Genomic DNA, 18,665 nt, shown 5'->3' with positions numbered 1-18,665 from the left:
TGTGTTCAAGTCTTATTTACTTTCTCCAGTCTCTCTCTCAAACACAAGTCCTGTGAATGTCTTCCAGCAGCATATTTGTATTCCTCAAACATATCCTGTGCACATTTTGAAGACAGAGAAATTGACAGAGCGTTTTGAACCCTGATTGCAAGCAAAAGCATACAATGGCAAATCCACTGGAACATAATTTATCAAACGTTCCGCTGTCCATAAGCTAAATGCACAAAAATACACTAACAGTAATGCATGTGACATAGAAACTGTACAGCCTAATATATGAACAGCATGCAAACACATACAGCAAGTCTGAAAGATGTCCTGTAAATGTCTGAATGTGACTGCCACATTTAACATGCATGTAATTCCATTGTTTCAGTGTAAAAGATGTTATTTACATTAGTGAACAACAAAACATAAAGGAATAACATAACGATGTTGGACATACACTAGATTGACATCGACATCTGAAAGCGGTATAGTTCACTGGATTTAAAAAATTAACATTTACTGACAAGCATCCAAAGAGCATGAATCTCACAGGAAAAGGCCATGGTATTTTACAGATCTCACCGTCATTCTCTCCCTCTCTCTTTCGTTCATACACACACAAGGCACATGCTTAACTGAGGGAGGGTGGGATTATTTCATTTTAAAAGATGAGATCAATTGTGATCACTTTTTTGAAGGCAGGAGCAACAGAAATAGCACATACAACAAGGAACGAGCTTGCATAATGCTTGTAAATAGAACTGAATGTTAGTTAAGATATATCAGTATACACTGTGATAGAAACAAGAACAGAACTCATAATGGTCAACACAATGCCATACATAGAGAATACTACATGGCTTGCTGTGTCGTACCAGATTTACACGAGTTGTTTTTTTAAATATTGAACTGCGAGCGAAAGCGAGCTGTTCACTATTTGAAAAAGCAACGAGTGTAAATCTGGTACGATACAGCAAGCCATGTAGTATTCTGTTTATCCTACATACTGTACTTACGTGTATTTTACTGAAAATGTCCTGCAGTCGAGGCAGCTAAATTGAAGACGCTTGTTTTGGAACCTCGATCTCTTCTAAAGCCTCGTGCAATCTATTACGTCAAAGCAAAGAATGGTCACTCTGAAAGTGTGGCGTGACGTGTTAGTTCTAAAGATTCAGTCAAGGGTAAGTAGCGAGCGCAATTTTTGTTTCTATAATGACGTTTGTCTCGGTGACTTTGGCATCATAAGCAGTGGAAAAACAGGTCCTTGCCAGACTTGCTTGACATGACCTCATTTACATGATATACACACGTGTGATTTGAACGATTATTATCTCACGGGTGTCTCTCTCACGTATGTAGGATAAAAAAGATTACAGCACATTTCACTAATCAACCCTGGAGAGGTATACCAATTGATCAAAACGTCATCATAAGTGCATGCATGTACAATTTTCAGTTTTGCATCAAACTGCTAGTTTCTTTCCTAAATATTTATAAATGCATTTTTAATAGACTAGGCTGAATAAAATCTTGTAGTTAATGCTGAATTAATTCATATATCTTAATTATTTTCAGCGAACTCGTAAAGGTGGGCTCATGTAAATGAGACATTGAGGTATCATAAGTTAAATACCACTATCCGGTGCAGAATTCACTGTAGATCTTCCAAGTGACTGATTGTTATCGCTGACAGGGATGGCGCCATGACTGTTTGCTATCAAATTCATTATACAAATGGCCCCTTTTCATAAAAGTAAGATTTCTTTTATCTTTCATTAAAGAAGAACAAAATTCACTACATTAACCTCCCACAGAAAAACTACCAAATGTCAACTTTACAAGAAGCAAGAACTGCAAAAACAAATTTGACAGACTTTATCCTGCGTGCAAGAACATGAAAGTGGAAATTGCCATGGATAGTATGAAAGGCGTCAATTTGACAGACTTTATCCTGCGTGCAAGAACATGAAAGTAGAAATTGCCATGGATAGTATGAAAGGCGTCAATTTGACAGACTTTATCCTGCGTGCAAGAACATGAAAGTGGAAATTGCCATGGATAGTTTTAAAGGTGTCAATTTGACAGACTTTATCCTGCGTGCAAGAACATGAAAGTGGAAATTGCCATGGATAGTTTTAAAGGTGTCAATTTGACAGACTTTATCCTGCATGCAAGAACATGAAAGTAGAAATTGCCATGGATAGTATGAAAGGCGTCAATTTGACAAAGGAGTCAGTTTGACAATATTTGCACTCGGAGACGGGCGCAGTGGCCTAGTGGATAAGACATCCGCCTCCTAATCGGAAAGTCGTAAGTTCAAATCCCGGCCGCCTGGTGGATTAAGGGTGGAGATTTATTTGGATCTCCCAGGTCAACTTATGTGCAGACCTGCTAGTGCCTTATCCCCCTTCATGCACAAGACCAAGTGCACACGGAAAAGATCCTGTAATCCATGTCAGAATAGGGTGGGTTATAGAAACATGAAAATACTCAGCATGTTTCCCCCGAAAGCGGCGCTCTTTCTTTACTTTATTTGGTGTTTAACGTCGTTTTCAACCGTTCAAGGTTATATCGCGACGGAGGGAAGGGGGGTGATGGGATAGAGCCACTTGTCAATTGTTTCTTGTTCACAAAAGCACTAATCAAAAATTTGCTCCAGGGGCTTGCAACGTAGTACAATATATTACCTCACTGAGAGAATGCAAGTTTCCAGTACAAAGGACTTAACATTTCTTACATACTGCTTGACTAAAATCTTTACAAACATTGACTATATTCTATACAAGAAACACTTAACAAGGGTAAAAGGAGAAACAGAATCCGTTAGTCGCCTCTTACGACATGCTGGGGATCATCGGGTAAATTCTTTCTCGTCCCAACCAATATGGGACTCCCCCTAACCCGCGGGGGGCCCCGAAAGCGGCGTATGGCCGCCTCAAGGGCGGGGTAAAATCATACACGTAAAAACCCACTCGTGCAAAAACATGAGTGCACGTGGAGTTATAGTCCATGAATGAAGAAGAAGAAGAACTCTCAAAGTGTAAGTTTCCATTAATTCATTTCACCTCTTACAAAGGTTCACATGATTATTTTAAATATCTCTAACACAGAAAATACAGTACACTTACTTTCGTGAGCAGTTTCATTTGAAAGCATCGCTAGTACAAACAGATGTCACAAAATCGAAAGCTAGAAGACCATTACTTTAAGATGAACTTTATCACAGAATTTATTTCCAAGCTTGAGCAAAACAAATTCATTTTGAGATAAAAAGTCAATCAAATCTTGTTCAAATCCAAACAGTTAATACAACATCAACTTAAAAATCTAAACTGCACATTTGTTTTTACATCTAAAAGTAAAATCAACAAAAAAAGATGTTCACTGAAAAAATTCAATTTACAACATGCTCAAATGGAGTAATGCTCAACATGTACATCAAAATGCCAAACCATAATTTTCCAGGCATAGTTAGTATTATATGAACAATAAATAATGTTATTTCTTACACAAAATGAGCTTAATTTGAGACAGTTCATTGTCAGAGGTTTGGAATGTTTCAGGCACTGTTTTTGCTGCTAAAGGTACATGAACAAAGCAATATTAGCCCCTTTGAACAAAAACATGAACAAAGCAATATTAGCCCCTTTGAACAAAAACAATCAAACAAACAAAACACCCACTAACAACATGACCTGCAATGTAAAGGCACAGTTACTTTAATAGAAATTGATTGTTTCCTTAGTTTTACACAGCAACTCTTTAATAAAACCCTTTCAACCCCCGTATACCTAACAGTAAGTGAGTAACACTTAACAAGGAAAACAGTGACAAATGACAGATTGCAGTGTTGTTACCAGATTCTCAGGAAACTAGGTCAGCTGGACCTGGATACAAAAATACCTATAGGTCCAAACATTGTGGCTACAATCAAAACTGGTAAGACAAGGCAAACTCTCCTGCATGTCAAAACTATCAAATGGCTAATGGGCCAGAACAATGCATCACATCAAAAAAGGTTGCATCAGTGACCAAAGATGGACGCCTCAGAACAACACTAAGATTAACAATTTCCTATTTCATACACAACATAACAGCATCTGGAACTAAAACAAGGCCAAATGTACGATTTGATCAACATGTAAATCTTCAGTTATTAAAGCTCATTTTAAATTGTTATAAATATCATGCAGTCATGACTAGACAATGCTGAATAGGTATTGAAAAAAAAATATGCAGATACACAAAGTTACAAAAACTGGTTAGGGTGAAGCGGGTATCAAGACCGAGTCATCTTCACCTGCAACAAAAAAGAAGAAAAGGTAAGGCAAGGTATTAATGTAGCCCTGTGAGGTTTCCCTCATGGAAATTCAGGCTGCTTTCTCCCTGAGGAAAGCAAGCTGCCATACAATACGGCGCTACCCATTTTTTCCCCCTTTTTAACGGCATGCATGTGTTTGTGTTACAAGCCCTGAGATGTTTGCTGTCAACTTGGAATCTTTATCAAAGCGTATTCTTGCACATAAAGGTGTCAGGATACTAAGTAGAATCTGCAGAACTATAAATCCTATACACAGCAACAACGAATGTAAAGCCAGTGCGCTATTAAGCCATTTCACCACAATTCTTTGTAACCTCAAAAACAGGGACATTTTGCTTACCTGATAACCTTACACAGTACTTACTGTGAAACACTGCAGAGAGAGAGAGACAGAGGAACACAGAGAGAATGTATGTGTGTAGATTCCTGCAAATAACTGCATGTGTGGAGAAAGTGTCAGTTAAGATTTCAAGCCCTTAATCATTCTTTACTGATTTAGTAATCTACAAGAACTTTGCCATTCCTAGCCTTCAATCATTCATTTCAATCTATTTATACAGTGAAGAATATTTTACCAAATATGTCCAAAGGCGCAGAAGTGCGATCTGGTAGCTCCCGCTCTTTGCCGACTGAAAATGAGAGAAATTACTCGTCAAATTATCTCCGAACACTATGCTGCATAAAAACAAGTTTGAAAAGGCTGCCCTCAATTGAGCTTAAAGTCGCCGACCTTATGTCTTGTTACCAAAAATTCAGTGCAAAAGCTTTGTGCAGCCAGCTTCATGAAGTAGACTTTGCCCAACACATGGGAAACAAAATTAAAGTCACTTTTCTCATCCATTTTCACCATTATATATTGTCTGCATTCATGATCAAATTTCAGTAAACACAACCAGGCATGGGAATTGAAAATTGTAAAAAAGGCGGAAAATTTATAACTGAAGACGCGAAGCGTCAAGTCGACGGCGCGAAGCGCCTAGTCTTACTAGGGGGGTCGGGGGCATGCTCCCCCGGAAAAAATTTTCTCCAAAGAACCCAGATGGTGCAATCTGGTGTCATCTGAGCTCCAAGTTTGCCATCAAATTCTGTTTTTAGAATCAGAGTTTTTAGTATAAAAATGTACCAATTTTTGCTTTTTTGAAGAACAAAAATATATACATGTATTATATGGTTTAAATTTGTAAAAAAAAATTGATCTGTTGAGACAAACAGGAAAATGTAACTTGTAACACAATCTGTGCAATCTGGTTTACTTTCAAACATAAAAGTTCAATAACTGAGGCGGGCGGTAGCAGTGCGTGAACAAAGTACGGAAAGTTTTCGCGGGCTTTTGCGCAAAGGCCAAAGTAACCGGTGCCTTTTTTGTGTGCCTCCCCCCTTTATTTTTTCGGCGGACACTTTTGCATTTTCGGCAGAACAAAAACAAAATTCGGTGGAATTCCGCCGTTCGGCGGACAATTCCCATGCCTGACAACCTTTTGTTACAGGAATGACAATGCAACAGTCAAACAGCTCACCTGTGGCAGGCCTCTGTGAAGATGCTGGCAGTCTTGTCTCATCACCGTCAGACTTATCGTCTTCCCCCTCCTCATCGTCAGCATTTGCACAACCCGATCCCACTCCGCTCGCCTCCTCACAATTCTTCAATGCGTCTGCGCTCATCTTCCTCAAGCGACTCAGCTGAGCTGTCAGGTCTTCGGAATCAACGGCAGTTGCTGAGTCTGGAGATGACGTTGTCTTGCCATTGCTGCATGTCTCGAGGAAGAAGTCCTTTGACGATGGTCGCATGGAGGACCTTGCTGGGGACTTTCCCTCCACAAACAATCCTGCACGAAGAGGAGTGAAGGACTCATCCAGAAGGGAAGCTCCTGATGTGCTCATGAGGTCATCATCCCATGGACGCTCCTCTTGCGATTCTGCTGCATAGCTCTTTAAAGAATGAGAACTTTCCTGCTGTGAGAATGTCACTTTCTTGGAGGGAGTGCATTGCCGAGAGCTTCCAAAATGTGAGGAAGCTTTATTTTCATTGAACGACTGAATGAAGCTCTCCTGTGGGTTACGCCATGTTGGACTGTCGTGGTTTTCTTTGTCTGAATTGTCCTCCGGAGAAAACTGAGCAACTCTGTCCAGTTGAAACGCAGCATGACTAGTCTGTGTGTTATCTAGGTTTGTAGCTGCGTTTCTTGTTGCATTCTTTCCGTCACTGGAAACTTGTTCACCATCTTGAGCTGTCAGAGGATGTAAATTTGCATTATCCTGTTCAAACTGCTTTCTCTCATTGAAGTTAACTTGTGCCGGAGTCTGAGGTGTGAAAGCAATCAAAGGAAACTCCTGTCTCGATGAAGGTGTTGCATCTCTGATGGGTGTTTCTGCGACGAACGCTTTGCTTCGATTCTGTGTTGGAGACTTACTCTGAAACAGGTCATCCAATGCAGAATTAAATGAGGCGATTTCATCCACAGTTTCCTTATTGTTTTCCTTGTTCTCCTCTTCAGCCACATCTTCCTGATCATCGTACAAAGCAGAAAGGCGCTCTTCCCATATGGGAAAGCTGTCTTCTTTTTTGGTAAATCCGTCCAGAAGAGGGTCCTCATCGAAGGATGTGGAAAATGCAATGGCATTGTTTATCATTGTTCGTTCAGATTCCTGCTCATTCTCTTTTCTCTCATCCCATGCATGTTTTATTCCTTCCTTGACTTTTGATGTGTTGCCATGGTGACCGTCAGTATTCTCCTGTGAGACGGAGTGACTGTGCCGGTGCGTCTGTGTGATCTGAGAAGAATTCTGCCATGGTAGGTGAGGGGAGGCAGATGAGTCAGACTTGTCGGAAGATCTCTGGGAGGGTGGAGTCAAGGTGTGGATGGGACTGCTTCTGTCTGTGTCCAGCCACTCTGCTGTCACATCTTGGTCACTCTGGATCTCTTGATTTTCTGCAGAAAGAAGATGTGAAATGATTTGAAACTAATGTAGCAGGGGTGACGCTCATTGCAAAATATTGCATTTTTCAGGTGCCATACGCATTTTCGTCATATCGCCATGCAAAATAAGCGTTGTTTGGTGTCCACCTAAGCAAATAACTCAAAGTCAGTGTGACACCTGAATATTTTTAAACACAGACTCAATGTTAATTGAAAGAGACATTGAGCACAGAGATGAAGTTCCTACCGCACCCTCTGCCTGCCTGCCCACCTCCCACCCCTCCCCCCTCCTGTTAAAGTAAAATTGAAAATACACCCCATACACAGCAAGACTGAGAAAGCTTCTGTTACATTTTCTTTTTATATACAGTAAAACCTGAGTCTAGCGGACCCTTGTTGTAACGGCCACCTGCTACATACGGACAGTTTATCATGGCACGAACACGATTTCAACAATAACTAACCTTTAACGGGCGGACACCTGCCACTTACGGACGCGGACACGATTTTTCGGACCGTAGGAAGTGTAAACACTGTCACAAACGGACACAACGTACATAAAAACGCAACTTCGAAAACTCGACTGTTATGCAGACAGTGCTCGGCAGCCGTAGCCGTAGCACAAATGGTTGTTGATTGGTTGTCCTGTCCCTTTTCTGACCAATCAGTGGCTTGTTTAGATGGAGACCCACTTTCGCTCACTCACTTTCGCTTTTCCGCATTGTGGATACAGTCACAATCAAAAGCAACAGTAGACTACTGTGTTTGAAAATGGAATCTCCAGCAGGAAAAAGAAAAGCGTTGACTTTAGAGCAGCGTGTCGCTGCCTTGAAAAAACTAGATAGCGGCCAATCATGCCAAGATGTGGCGAAGGAGATGGGATGTGGTAAAACACAGATCGCGAGGATCAAATCGGAAAAAGAAGACGTGATGATCTCTCTCTCTTTGTAAGCAATCGTTCGAAGGAAACAATAGTTAACACAGCTAAATTTTTGTTCCATGCATTTATGCTGAGACTAGAAAAACTGAATGAAACAAGAGCTGACCCAATTTGGTCGAGACACACTGCAGAATTTCCCGTTGAATGACTGATGAAGAGTCAGCTATTTTTAGCTTTGTGACGTCCGACTTGCGCAAGTTTGATGCACAGTGTGTGTAGGGAACGGGTTAGGTGGGGGGGTGGGGGGGGGTGGGGGGATGTTGTTGTTGTTGTTGTTGTTGTTTGCTACATGTATCATTTGTTTACTCACATTTTCAGTGAGTCTCATGTTCAATCCAATAAATACATACTACAGGACTGACAAAAAGTGTCTTGTTCATTTTACGTGCTCTTTGTAAAATATTGCCCCGGCCCCTCCACCTGTGAAGAAGGGACACCTGTCTAATAGGGACACTATTACCATTCCCCAAGGGTGTCCGTTAGAGACAGGTTTTACTGTAGTTCAAAACGCTAATCTTGTAATTTTTGCTCAGCTAGTAATATATCCAAAACTGAATATCCACATTGTGTTAAAATTGTAACATTCAAACACAATTCTGCAGAGCAACAAATTGACTTTTATGGAGTGAAACCAATAGAAACTTCTGGTTCTTGAAGAAATCCTGCATTGGCCAACCTTTAACTTTCACCACATCAAATTCCCTCAGTTATGTTTTAGTTGAGAATATCAACCCCTTCTTCCTACACAGTCAGTTTGGCTGCAATCCTTGATTATATTCTCAGACCTGTTTACCCTAAACCCGAGGCAAGAGTACTTTCCCAAAAAGTAGAGTGTATTTTTCAAAAAGTTGGTGTACTTTGCAAGCAAAGCCATATGGGCTACGGAAAATGTACGCGTGGGTGCAAACGTGTTTGTGTAAGAATAGCATGTCTTGTGAACACCTTCAGAATTTAACTCCTTCCAATACAACAGTGATAAAACAATTTTATTTACCTGTCAGTTTATAGCATCATAACCAGTGTCTTCCAAACGCAAACAGATTGATAATGAAAAGATGAAGTTCGTGAAATAACATATGCAGTTGACAGTGGCAAGTTCATTTTTACAATCATCTCAGAAAACATTGCTTCAGCACGGACTACAGCCTTTTCTTCTGGCAGGATTTTCTTTGCGGGAATGAACTTCATAATTCCTTGGCAGCTTTCAGCGGATTTCTTTGTAACCTTGTCCAGGTGAGTTTTGGAACTACAGTGTCGTTCGATGTCATATTTCCCAGCATGGGCAACGGAGAAATCTGATTTACAATACTTGCAGTGTGCATGACTTTTTCCCATAGTAGACTCCACAATTCCTGGCTCTTTCTTATATTTCTCCAAGAAAATCTGCTGCTTCTGCTGTTTAGATTTGGTACAGTCATCCGAAACTGGCACATTTTTCCGCTTCATTTTGCCACGATTGTCCAGACGATCGCACGTGCCAACAACTGAACAAGGTTTCCACAGCTGAAGACTCGCTGTCATGGTTATCTCCCTTCGACCGAAACCGGTATCAGTTGTACCATCCCGTAATCAGCACACCAACACCAGAAAACGTATTCTAGACTTTTTCTTAGGCGTATTTTGTGCGTGTGTCGCGTATTTGCGTACCGATAATAATTTGGCGTACAAAATACGCCCAAATCGTACTGGTAAACAGGTCTGTATTCTGCAACTTGTACACTCTTCTATTTAAAAGACCCTGAACATGTGGCATTCACATTACCTGTGCTATCGGAAACTGCCTCCTGCCACATTCTACTGATATCTTGGGCCAGAGGACTGCGGTGAATCAAGTCATGTGAAGTGAAGGCATCCTCACCTGCACATAATAGATCAGATTATGTTATCACACCATGGATAATCTTCTCAGTAGATTTCATAACTAAACTAAATTTAAACAAAATAACAAGGCCATGGAAACCTTTAAAAGAAAGGAGGAAAGCGATCACACACAAAAAACAAACAAACAAACCCACAACAAAGATATCAGATGTGAATGATACATCATCGAACGTTGAAGAAGAAGATGTGAATGATAATAAAGCATAATTCTTTTTCTTCTTCTGCGTTCCGAGATCAGGCCTCAGATTTCCAGTCTAATATGGGTTATGAAGTTTGTGGTCGTGTCAAGCATAATTCAAATTACAATATCAATATTGTAATGCTGCGCGGAATAACAGGCAGCTCCTGAAGTCAAAATAAAGTCACAAATCTATACTTTATTCACCTCCTATTTCTAAGGCCAATTGCTGCCAAAGTTCAGTCTAACACAGCACACCTCACACAAAAAAAGCTTACCCAGAGCTATGGTGGGGTTCATAACATTGTAATCCTCTGCTTCGGCGTCCCCTCGGTCTGCTCCATTCCTTATTCCCCATCTCTGTGTATCCCTCTCATCGACAGTGGACACATCTGACTGAGAACCATCTTCGCTAGCATCAACAGACCTGGCTTGCTGTATTAGAGTAACTGGAGATTTGGGCCCAGCAAACAAATGACGATGGCTTTTTCTATCAAACTGTGAATCCTCATATCTGCGAGAAGCTGAGTGTTTTTGTGAGCTCTTGACACTGCTTTTGGGTCGAGCTCCTTGTGATGCTGTAGAATTTGTGGATGGTAAGCGAAAATCATCAGAAAACAGTGCAGTGGGCTGCGCCCTATTTACACAGGCTGCGTGTCTTTGTGATGGTGTAGTAACGCTTGAATAGGGGGCTGGCAATGAAGAAGATGGGAAGGTTGACGTTGAAGTCATGGCAGAAGGTGAAACAGCAGAGGACTGCCGTTGAAGAGCCTCTAGAGGAAGATTATAGTGTTCACTCCCTTCTTGTTCCCCATGCATCACCGCCCACACAATCTGAAAATGTGGAATTCGTTGGTCAGCAAGAACCACAATCAACATTGTCTGACAGACTATTCAACAGTCACACATTCAGTAAGTACACCATGTGTCTTTTCTGTATACAGTGAAACCTCTGTCTTATGACTCAGGGAAAAGCACCAAAAAAACCACAAACCAGACATTCATAGAATGGACGGGTCGTAGAGTTTTTGCTCATCACACCCATGTGTCAGCCAATAATCTGAAGTGACATGAGCACATTGCCTTTATACCTACATTCCAGCAGTATTCTCACAATATGCTAATTACAGGTATGATTTCTACCCACATCAGAATATCAGCTAAGTTTTATTACCATTACCAGAAAAAAAGCTGCGTTTCATTTTGACCTATACAGAGACTTTGCAGATCATATACTTTTATACTTCACCCAATCTTCTTCTCTATCTAGCTGTGAATTACCTTATCGGCAAGAACATTGTGAGCTCGCTCTCTGGGTGTCTCTGTGGAACTGTTGTTGAAGTCGGAGGACACAGGAGTTCTGTCAAGGTCAACAGCTTGTGACCTTGGGACTCTCTCAGGAGTACTGGCAAGGGGTTTGCTCGACTTTGTTGGTCCTTTCTTTGCTGCTGAAGAAGGTGGGACCTGCAAAATAAAAGACTGCTTCATATAATCTTCATCCTTTGATGAATCCGAGTGTGACAGCAACTCTTAACTAGCAATCAAAAGGTCAATATACAGATTTTTACCCCCCTAGAATAGTCAAAAATAAAACCACTATAAGCATTATGCTTGTTGTTGTTTACTCAATATGCGTTTTTTGTAAATAATGCACAAACGTTGAATAAAACAGTTTAAACCAAAAATCAAACCCAAGTTTGGCATAATGGCTTAGTGGATAGCGTTTGAATTCCGGCTGCACTTGGCGGGTTAAGGGTGGTGATATTTTCCGATCTCCCAGGTCAACTTATAAGCAGGATTACAGAAACATGAAAATATGTAGCATGCATCACTCCGAAATCGACATATGGCTGCCTAAATGGCGGGGTAAAAATACTCATGCAAAAAAAGAACCCACAAGTGTATGTGGGAGTTTCAGCCCATGAACGAAGACTCAGAGGAAGAAAATTAAACTATGAATGTTAATTGGTGTAAATGTTGCTTGGATTTATTTCATTTGCAAGTGTGCCGAAAGACCCATAAAAGTATGCCAAAGTTTAAGGCAGTCCTTCACGAACCCTTTCCACCAGTGTAAAAAAAAATCCCGAAATGACAGCCAATTTTTTCTTCATTTGACAAAAGTTTCAGCAATTTGCCCACTGTCGACGCTAAACGACACATCCTTGAGAACGTCATTCATTTTAAATTAATAACAACACTGCACACAATCACACTCTGTGACATGCAAAACAACAAACCTTCTGCGCTGGAGGAGCTGTGTAGGCAGCCTGTCGACTGACATGACGAACCACCCTGGGCTGTATGGGGCCTCCTCCTTTTGCACCCACTGCAGACTTGCTTGCTTGCTTAGTAGGTTTGGGCATTGCAGTGTTCTGTGTTGGCTGAGGAAGCCTGGCAAATGCAGAGGAAAGCTGACTATCATCATACAGAATCTCACAGACTATGATATAATTATACCAGAATTTGTATCACAGTGGCTGACACAGCGGGTTCAAGCCTATCATTTATTTAACCAGGTGGGGCTAAACTCTTCACATTTATGCTCTTTCTTCCTTATTATTACATAGACCTGTCATTAACCGACTTATCAGTCAGAAATATTTGTTGTCAAATTTAAATAAAACATAGGATATCTGTGAGTGACCATTACCTGTTACTGTTGCGGTTCATGGTTTGACCTGTGGCTATTCCAAAGGCTGTTGTTTCGTAAGTCTCCACTTTTGTCCTCTGGGAAAAGCGCAAGACTGTGCTGGCGATGTTACTGGCTGCTTCTGGGGTCTCAGCTATTTGAAAAACGAAACAAAAACTTAAAGCATTTACTTTTCATCATGCCCGGTTTTACTGACACTCCCTGCTCTTGAGAGGAGTAGCCAGAGACGGAATATACACAGGACGTGGAAAGTATCCTCAAGAAGGTGATGCTGGAATCTCCATGCAAGTTTTCCTACCAGCTTTCAGCCTAGGCTCAATACCAAAGAGGTGTCCAAAGAGGTGATAACAAACTTCCAAAGGCAGAGGAGGATACAAGTTATCACCAGGTGACCCCAAACTTGCTCAGGCAGTAAAGACTACGAGCTCAAAGAGTCAAAGCTATTGAACAACACATCCCTTGTCTACAATTCAAGCATGAGTCAAGCACCCGTAAAATGCTGCACTTGTGAACTTACTGAGGTCTGGGGTCATTTGAAGGACAGGACCCGTGGGAGTTGCACCGCTGTGACCTCTGGGAGGGTCGAAGGTGACTGGAGGGGAAGGAGCTGTCATTCCAAGGCCTGACTGCTGAAAAGAATCACCATGGAGGAATGTTATGCTTGCAGTCTTTCTGCTACAATGGGTAAAGTAACAAAGACAAATACATTCATTACTTAAAATTTCCTTTTTGTAGCAGGTTTATTTTCTTTGTCGCACATGTTCAGGCTTATTTTAGTGTTTATTTTCAAGTTAATTGTTAGGGTTTTTTTGGTGTGTGTGTAATGTACTTCCCAGTAGGTTTATTTCACTTGAAAGGACTTCTCTGACTATCAGGACGCCAACAAAAAACAAAAACAAAACAAAAGTAAAAATACTCATTTTGCACAGAAAGCAGCAAGGTTGTAGATGTTTATATTATTTGTCAAAGTGGAAGGATGCTCTTATCCCATGTAAATGCCTGGATGTACCTATAGATAATACTACATGGCTTGCTGTGTCGTACCAGATTTACACGAGTTGGTTTTTTAAATATTGAACTGCGAGCGAAAGCGAGCTGTTCACTATTTGAAAAAGTAACGAGTGTAAATCTGGTACGATACAGCAAGCCATGTAGTATTCTGTTTATCCTACATACTGTACTTACGTGTATTTTACTGAAAATGTCCTGCAGTCGAGGCAGCTAAATTGAAGACGCTTGTTTTGGAACCTTGATCTCTTCTAAACCCTCGTGCAATGCATTTGCTGATTTTGACCTAATTTCCTGAAAAATCACATGTTTTTCTATGCTTGATTTCTTATCTGCTATTGAATTTGAAGAAATAAGCTTGGTACCAAAAAAAAGCTTGATCTTTTGTCTCCTTTATATGTACATTGTATTTGTATAACTACAAAATAGATTTTTATATAATATTGTGAAAGTGCACTATTGATGAACGATCCGATTACGTAATCCAAAAGTGTCCCGGAGCTTGAGTCAGGGTGGGTTCGGAAAACCTGTTGTTCTGAAAAGTGGAAGCTTCGCACATCAAAGCAACAGAGAAGAATATTGGAGGGGAGATAACGCTGGTTATTTATACATCAAAGATGGCCGAAAACATGAGGTGAAACCTTGCTTCGCATCGTTGGATAAATTGTCGAAGCTTCGGTCTCCGTAATTAGGTGATCAATTTGTCGGTAAACATGTGCCACTGGTAGTTTGAAGCCTTATCTACATGGCTGTGGACTTAGTTTGGCTGGATTACATCTCCACCGTGAGTTCGTCCCCACGTTCGGCAAGAGATTTATTTCTCAGTCAACTTTGTGTGCAGACTCTCCTCGGTGTCCGAACACCCCCGTGTGTACACGCAAGCACAAGACCAAGTGCGCACGAAAAAGATCCTGTAATCCATGTCAGAGTTCGGTGGGTTATAGAAACACGAAAATACCCAGCATGCTTCCTCCGAAAGCGGCATATGGCTGCCTAAATGGCGGGGTAAAAACGGTCATACACGTAAAAGCCGTGGGAGTTTCAGCCCATGAACGAACAAACAAACTGACTAGGGCCACATAATAAATTCTTGGTAATGACAATGAAGGAAAACCAAACTCCAAGGACAATAAAAGAAAGGACAATACAAATGAAAAGAAAATCAGCATGACAGGCCAATGATCAACCTTACTGTTACTTCGCTGTGAAACTCCCTTCGAAGACGTTCAACAATCTTTTTGCGTTGAGGAATTTCCCTTGCCATCTTTTCTCTGCAATGGAATAGCTGATAAGGCACAAGAACTCAAACAAAACAAAAACAGAGAAAAACAACACTGATTATTTCATGCAGCTGGTGTTGTGCATGGGCATAAATCGAAAATTTTAATAATAAATTTTCATTTGATTAATATACTTACCCAATTCACATATAGCAATTTACTTCAGTTTAGTGCTAGAACGCTGGAAACTACGCTCCACCCTGGTAGGGGGGAAGTAACCCTAAAAATAGAACAGCCTTGACGGTCACATGACAACGCCAGGTCAAGGTTACCTCCTAACATGCATTGCGCATGCGTGTTCTCGCCGCCATGTTATTCATTCGCTCGAAGCGCCCTTTTATTTTTAGGGAATCTAAAGCGGGGTAGGCGGGAGGGACTTTACTATGTGAATTGGGTAAGTATATTAATCAAATGAAAATTTATTATTAAAATTTTCGATTAAATTACATATCTTATCCCAATTCACATATAGCAGATTGCTAATTAAGGCGGTGGGGTGCTCACCTATGAGCTAGGCAACAATTGCCCTGCTGCTACCATCGCTGGTAGCGCCTTGGTACCGTCCTGACGTGCACTGGAATTTGTCGCGCAGGTAATAGTTAATAAAGACATCCTCGATCTCCAATACGCGGAGTCTAGGACTTCAGATAATCTTCCTGATTTTAGCACCAACTTAGCTATGTCCTTATCCCTCTTTGTGTTCAAAGACGATAAGTGTAGCTTTGTTTGTGATCTTAACTCCTTGTATGAGACCGGAAGGAGCATAGTGATCTAACTGGTCAGATTCATAAGACTGGGTCGCCTGTGGCGAGAAACCTATAAAGAGGAATAACTTAGACCATCAGAGATGGTTATCCTGACTTCTGATTCTTGTCTAAGAAGTCTGGCCGGAAACGGAGTAAGATAGAGCGTCTCTATTGAATACTACGTCTCCCGACAAGCCGAAGAAAGCGTGAATCTTGCTACCTCCGTGTGCCGTAGCTAGAAGCGAAGTGGAGAGCGTTTCCCGCGTCAGATTATGAAGGCGAGCGGACTGTAGCAGTTCAAAATCTGTGGAGCATGGAAACTCCAGTACCAAAAGGCTCAGACTTGTCCTGCTGTGACCCTTTGGTTATGAACGCTATCTAGCCTATGGTCTCTCTGTTAAGGGAGACCCATAATCTTATAACTGCGAGTTAAGTAAGACACGCTGATAAGATTAGAAAGAAACATTGCCTAATACAGGTAAGGCCTATGAATAGGTCCATGTTCCATCTCGCACAGTCTGGAAGGAGCCCAAGGGAGAACTGTCCAAGTTACGAACATGCCCCCCCCCCTTCTTTCTTTCTTTCTTGTTTTCAACCATTCAAGGTTATATCGCGACGGGGAAAGGGGGGAGATGGGATAGGGGAAAGGGGGGAGATGGGATAGAGCCACTTGTTAATTGTTTCTTGTTCACAAAAGCACTAATAAAAAAGTTGCTCCAGGGGCTTGCAACATAGTACAATATATGACCTTACTGGGAGAATGCAAGATTCCAGTACAAAGGACTTAACATTTCTTACATACTGCTTGACTAAAATCTTTACAAACATTGACTATATTCTATACAAGAAACACTTAACAAGGGTAAAAGGAGAAACAGAACCGTTAGTCGCCTCTTACGACATGCTGGGTAGCATCGGGTAAATTCTTTCTCGTCCCAACCAATATGGGACTCCCCCTAACCCGCGGGGGGTCCCTTTTCCTTTCCACCTTGTCTCATAAGATTATGAGTGAAGAGGAAGGCCCCGTTTGCAAGAGTGTGACAGAATGTCACTAATCTTTTCAAGAAAAGAATGAGGTTCAGAGAGTAAATCAAGCTCCAGAGAAAACAACCGTTGTCCTCAATGGCTACGGGAGTGGTAACAGTGAGAACAATGTACCCAAGTCCCAAGCGGTGGCTTGAAATAAAGGGGGGCGAACTCCGGTGAAACCGGCAGTGTAACCCGCTAGGGAGCGAAGTACTGCTGATGCTGTGTTTGAGTAAACTACAGTACAATAGCTGAAGCCGGAAGGCCGCAGCTTGAATGTTAAAGAGATTGCCTGCCGGGCCCGTGTTCCAAACTGTCACCCATCCCGGTAGTAACCGGGGCCAATGCTGGTTAACCTCGGTGGTCGGAGAAGACCGTGTTGTTGCCTTTGGCTGTAAACGAGAAAGTCTATGCCATGGCTGCAAAGAAGCAGGTATACTTTCCCTGTTGCAAAAGCAGGGGTGAAAAGACGGGAGTATTGAAAGCCTGATAGCCTGTTAGTTCTGTGTTAACCCAGCCCGCAATTGGGGAAGACACGTCTGGGTATCGGTAACCTGAACCGCTCTCAGACCATGCTCCTATTAATTCCCGTCCCAAGGGAGGGGTGAGTGAGAGTCTTACGAGTCTTCATTTTCCCGATGACTGTATGGCTAGAAACATTACGTGGAGCTCGTTCTGAAACCTTGGGAAAATATCCTCAATGGAAGAGAACTGGCTTTGGAAAAGAAGTGGCCTCTGTCAGAGTAGGCCGCTATACCTTTTTCTGCCTAAGTGCGGAAGTGACTCAGACTAATATGCAGAAGGATAAACTGGGGTTTCGTGATTCAGCCTTCGTTGGCTTAATTTAGAGGAAAAAGTACTAATTTGCGTTGTGGGAGAGGACTCCTGGAGCAAAGTCAAATTGTGCAAAATCCAGGGGCCACCGCTGGGAAGACTACAGTAAGAGTGTAGTTTGTTAAATCGCGGTAGAAAAGGCCCCTGAGGGGTGTAAAGCTGAAGTTGAATCACTGAACCAGAAGGTGTGTGTTTCTAACTGTTATTGCCAAACAAACGCGTTCACTATCTTTTGCGTCTGGGAAAAAGATACCCAAATGCGAAAAAAACTAAAAACTTTAGTGCCGAACATAAGGGTCGCCACATGATGGTGCCCTTAGTTCTGTTCGTAACACTTTAATGTGAATTTTGGCAGGTTTAAGAGTGCTTCATGTTGTCCGGCAATAGTCGCTGAAGTGCGACTCCTTAAACAAAGAGGCTTGTACGTCTGAAGCTAATCATAAGCTGTCTGACGTAGAGTCCTAGATTGACGTCACCCAGTCTTCTGGTCTGAGTGCGTCTCTGACTGACGCGGGTGTCTCCATTGTGAACTTGATTTGTCTCAAATATCTGTTCAGAGGGGACAAGTCTAAAACTGGGCGCCAGCCCCCTGAAGCCTTCGGCACCACGAAAATTCTCCCATAGAAGACTGGGGAATTGTGATCCGTTACTTTGTCGATCGCCTCCTTCTGTATCAGAGACAAGATTTCTGCTTGTATCGCTGTCTTTGCTTCCGTATTGACGGGAAACTTGAACAGCGGTAGCGCTCTGGTTAAGGGAGCCTCCCTTCCTTCCAGAGTAGTCTGAACCCCGAACGCACTATACCCACTATCCCCTGACTGTTTACCTTCAGTAACCAATGTGGAAGGGCCCGTGACATGCCGCCTGCCACCAACGTCGTGGTGGTTGCATGGGC

General features: G+C 41.8%; 1 protein-coding gene across 1 annotated transcript in view; it reads right to left on the bottom strand.

Annotated features, from left to right (window-relative positions):
- Positions 1 to 55: 55 nt before the first annotated feature.
- LOC138982620 (serine-rich adhesin for platelets-like) overlaps positions 56 to 18,665 on the bottom strand; it is a 36,050-nt gene continuing 17,440 nt past the window's right edge. The window contains exons 11-20 of the mRNA XM_070355955.1: positions 15,077 to 15,155; positions 13,394 to 13,505; positions 12,877 to 13,009; positions 12,464 to 12,617; positions 11,508 to 11,690; positions 10,505 to 11,060; positions 9,930 to 10,025; positions 5,827 to 7,239; positions 4,885 to 4,938; positions 56 to 4,288 (exon numbers count right to left, since the gene is read on the bottom strand). Of these exons, the coding sequence (XP_070212056.1) occupies positions 4,251 to 4,288; positions 4,885 to 4,938; positions 5,827 to 7,239; positions 9,930 to 10,025; positions 10,505 to 11,060; positions 11,508 to 11,690; positions 12,464 to 12,617; positions 12,877 to 13,009; positions 13,394 to 13,505; positions 15,077 to 15,155 (2,818 nt within the window). The 3' untranslated portion in view covers positions 56 to 4,250. The remainder of the gene's footprint in view (positions 4,289 to 4,884; positions 4,939 to 5,826; positions 7,240 to 9,929; positions 10,026 to 10,504; positions 11,061 to 11,507; positions 11,691 to 12,463; positions 12,618 to 12,876; positions 13,010 to 13,393; positions 13,506 to 15,076; positions 15,156 to 18,665) is intronic.

This window comes from Littorina saxatilis, linkage group LG1 (assembly GCF_037325665.1).
Source record: "Littorina saxatilis isolate snail1 linkage group LG1, US_GU_Lsax_2.0, whole genome shotgun sequence".
NCBI classification, from domain to species: domain Eukaryota; kingdom Metazoa; phylum Mollusca; class Gastropoda; order Littorinimorpha; family Littorinidae; genus Littorina; species Littorina saxatilis.
This window is presented reverse-complemented; position numbering and strand designations above follow the sequence as displayed.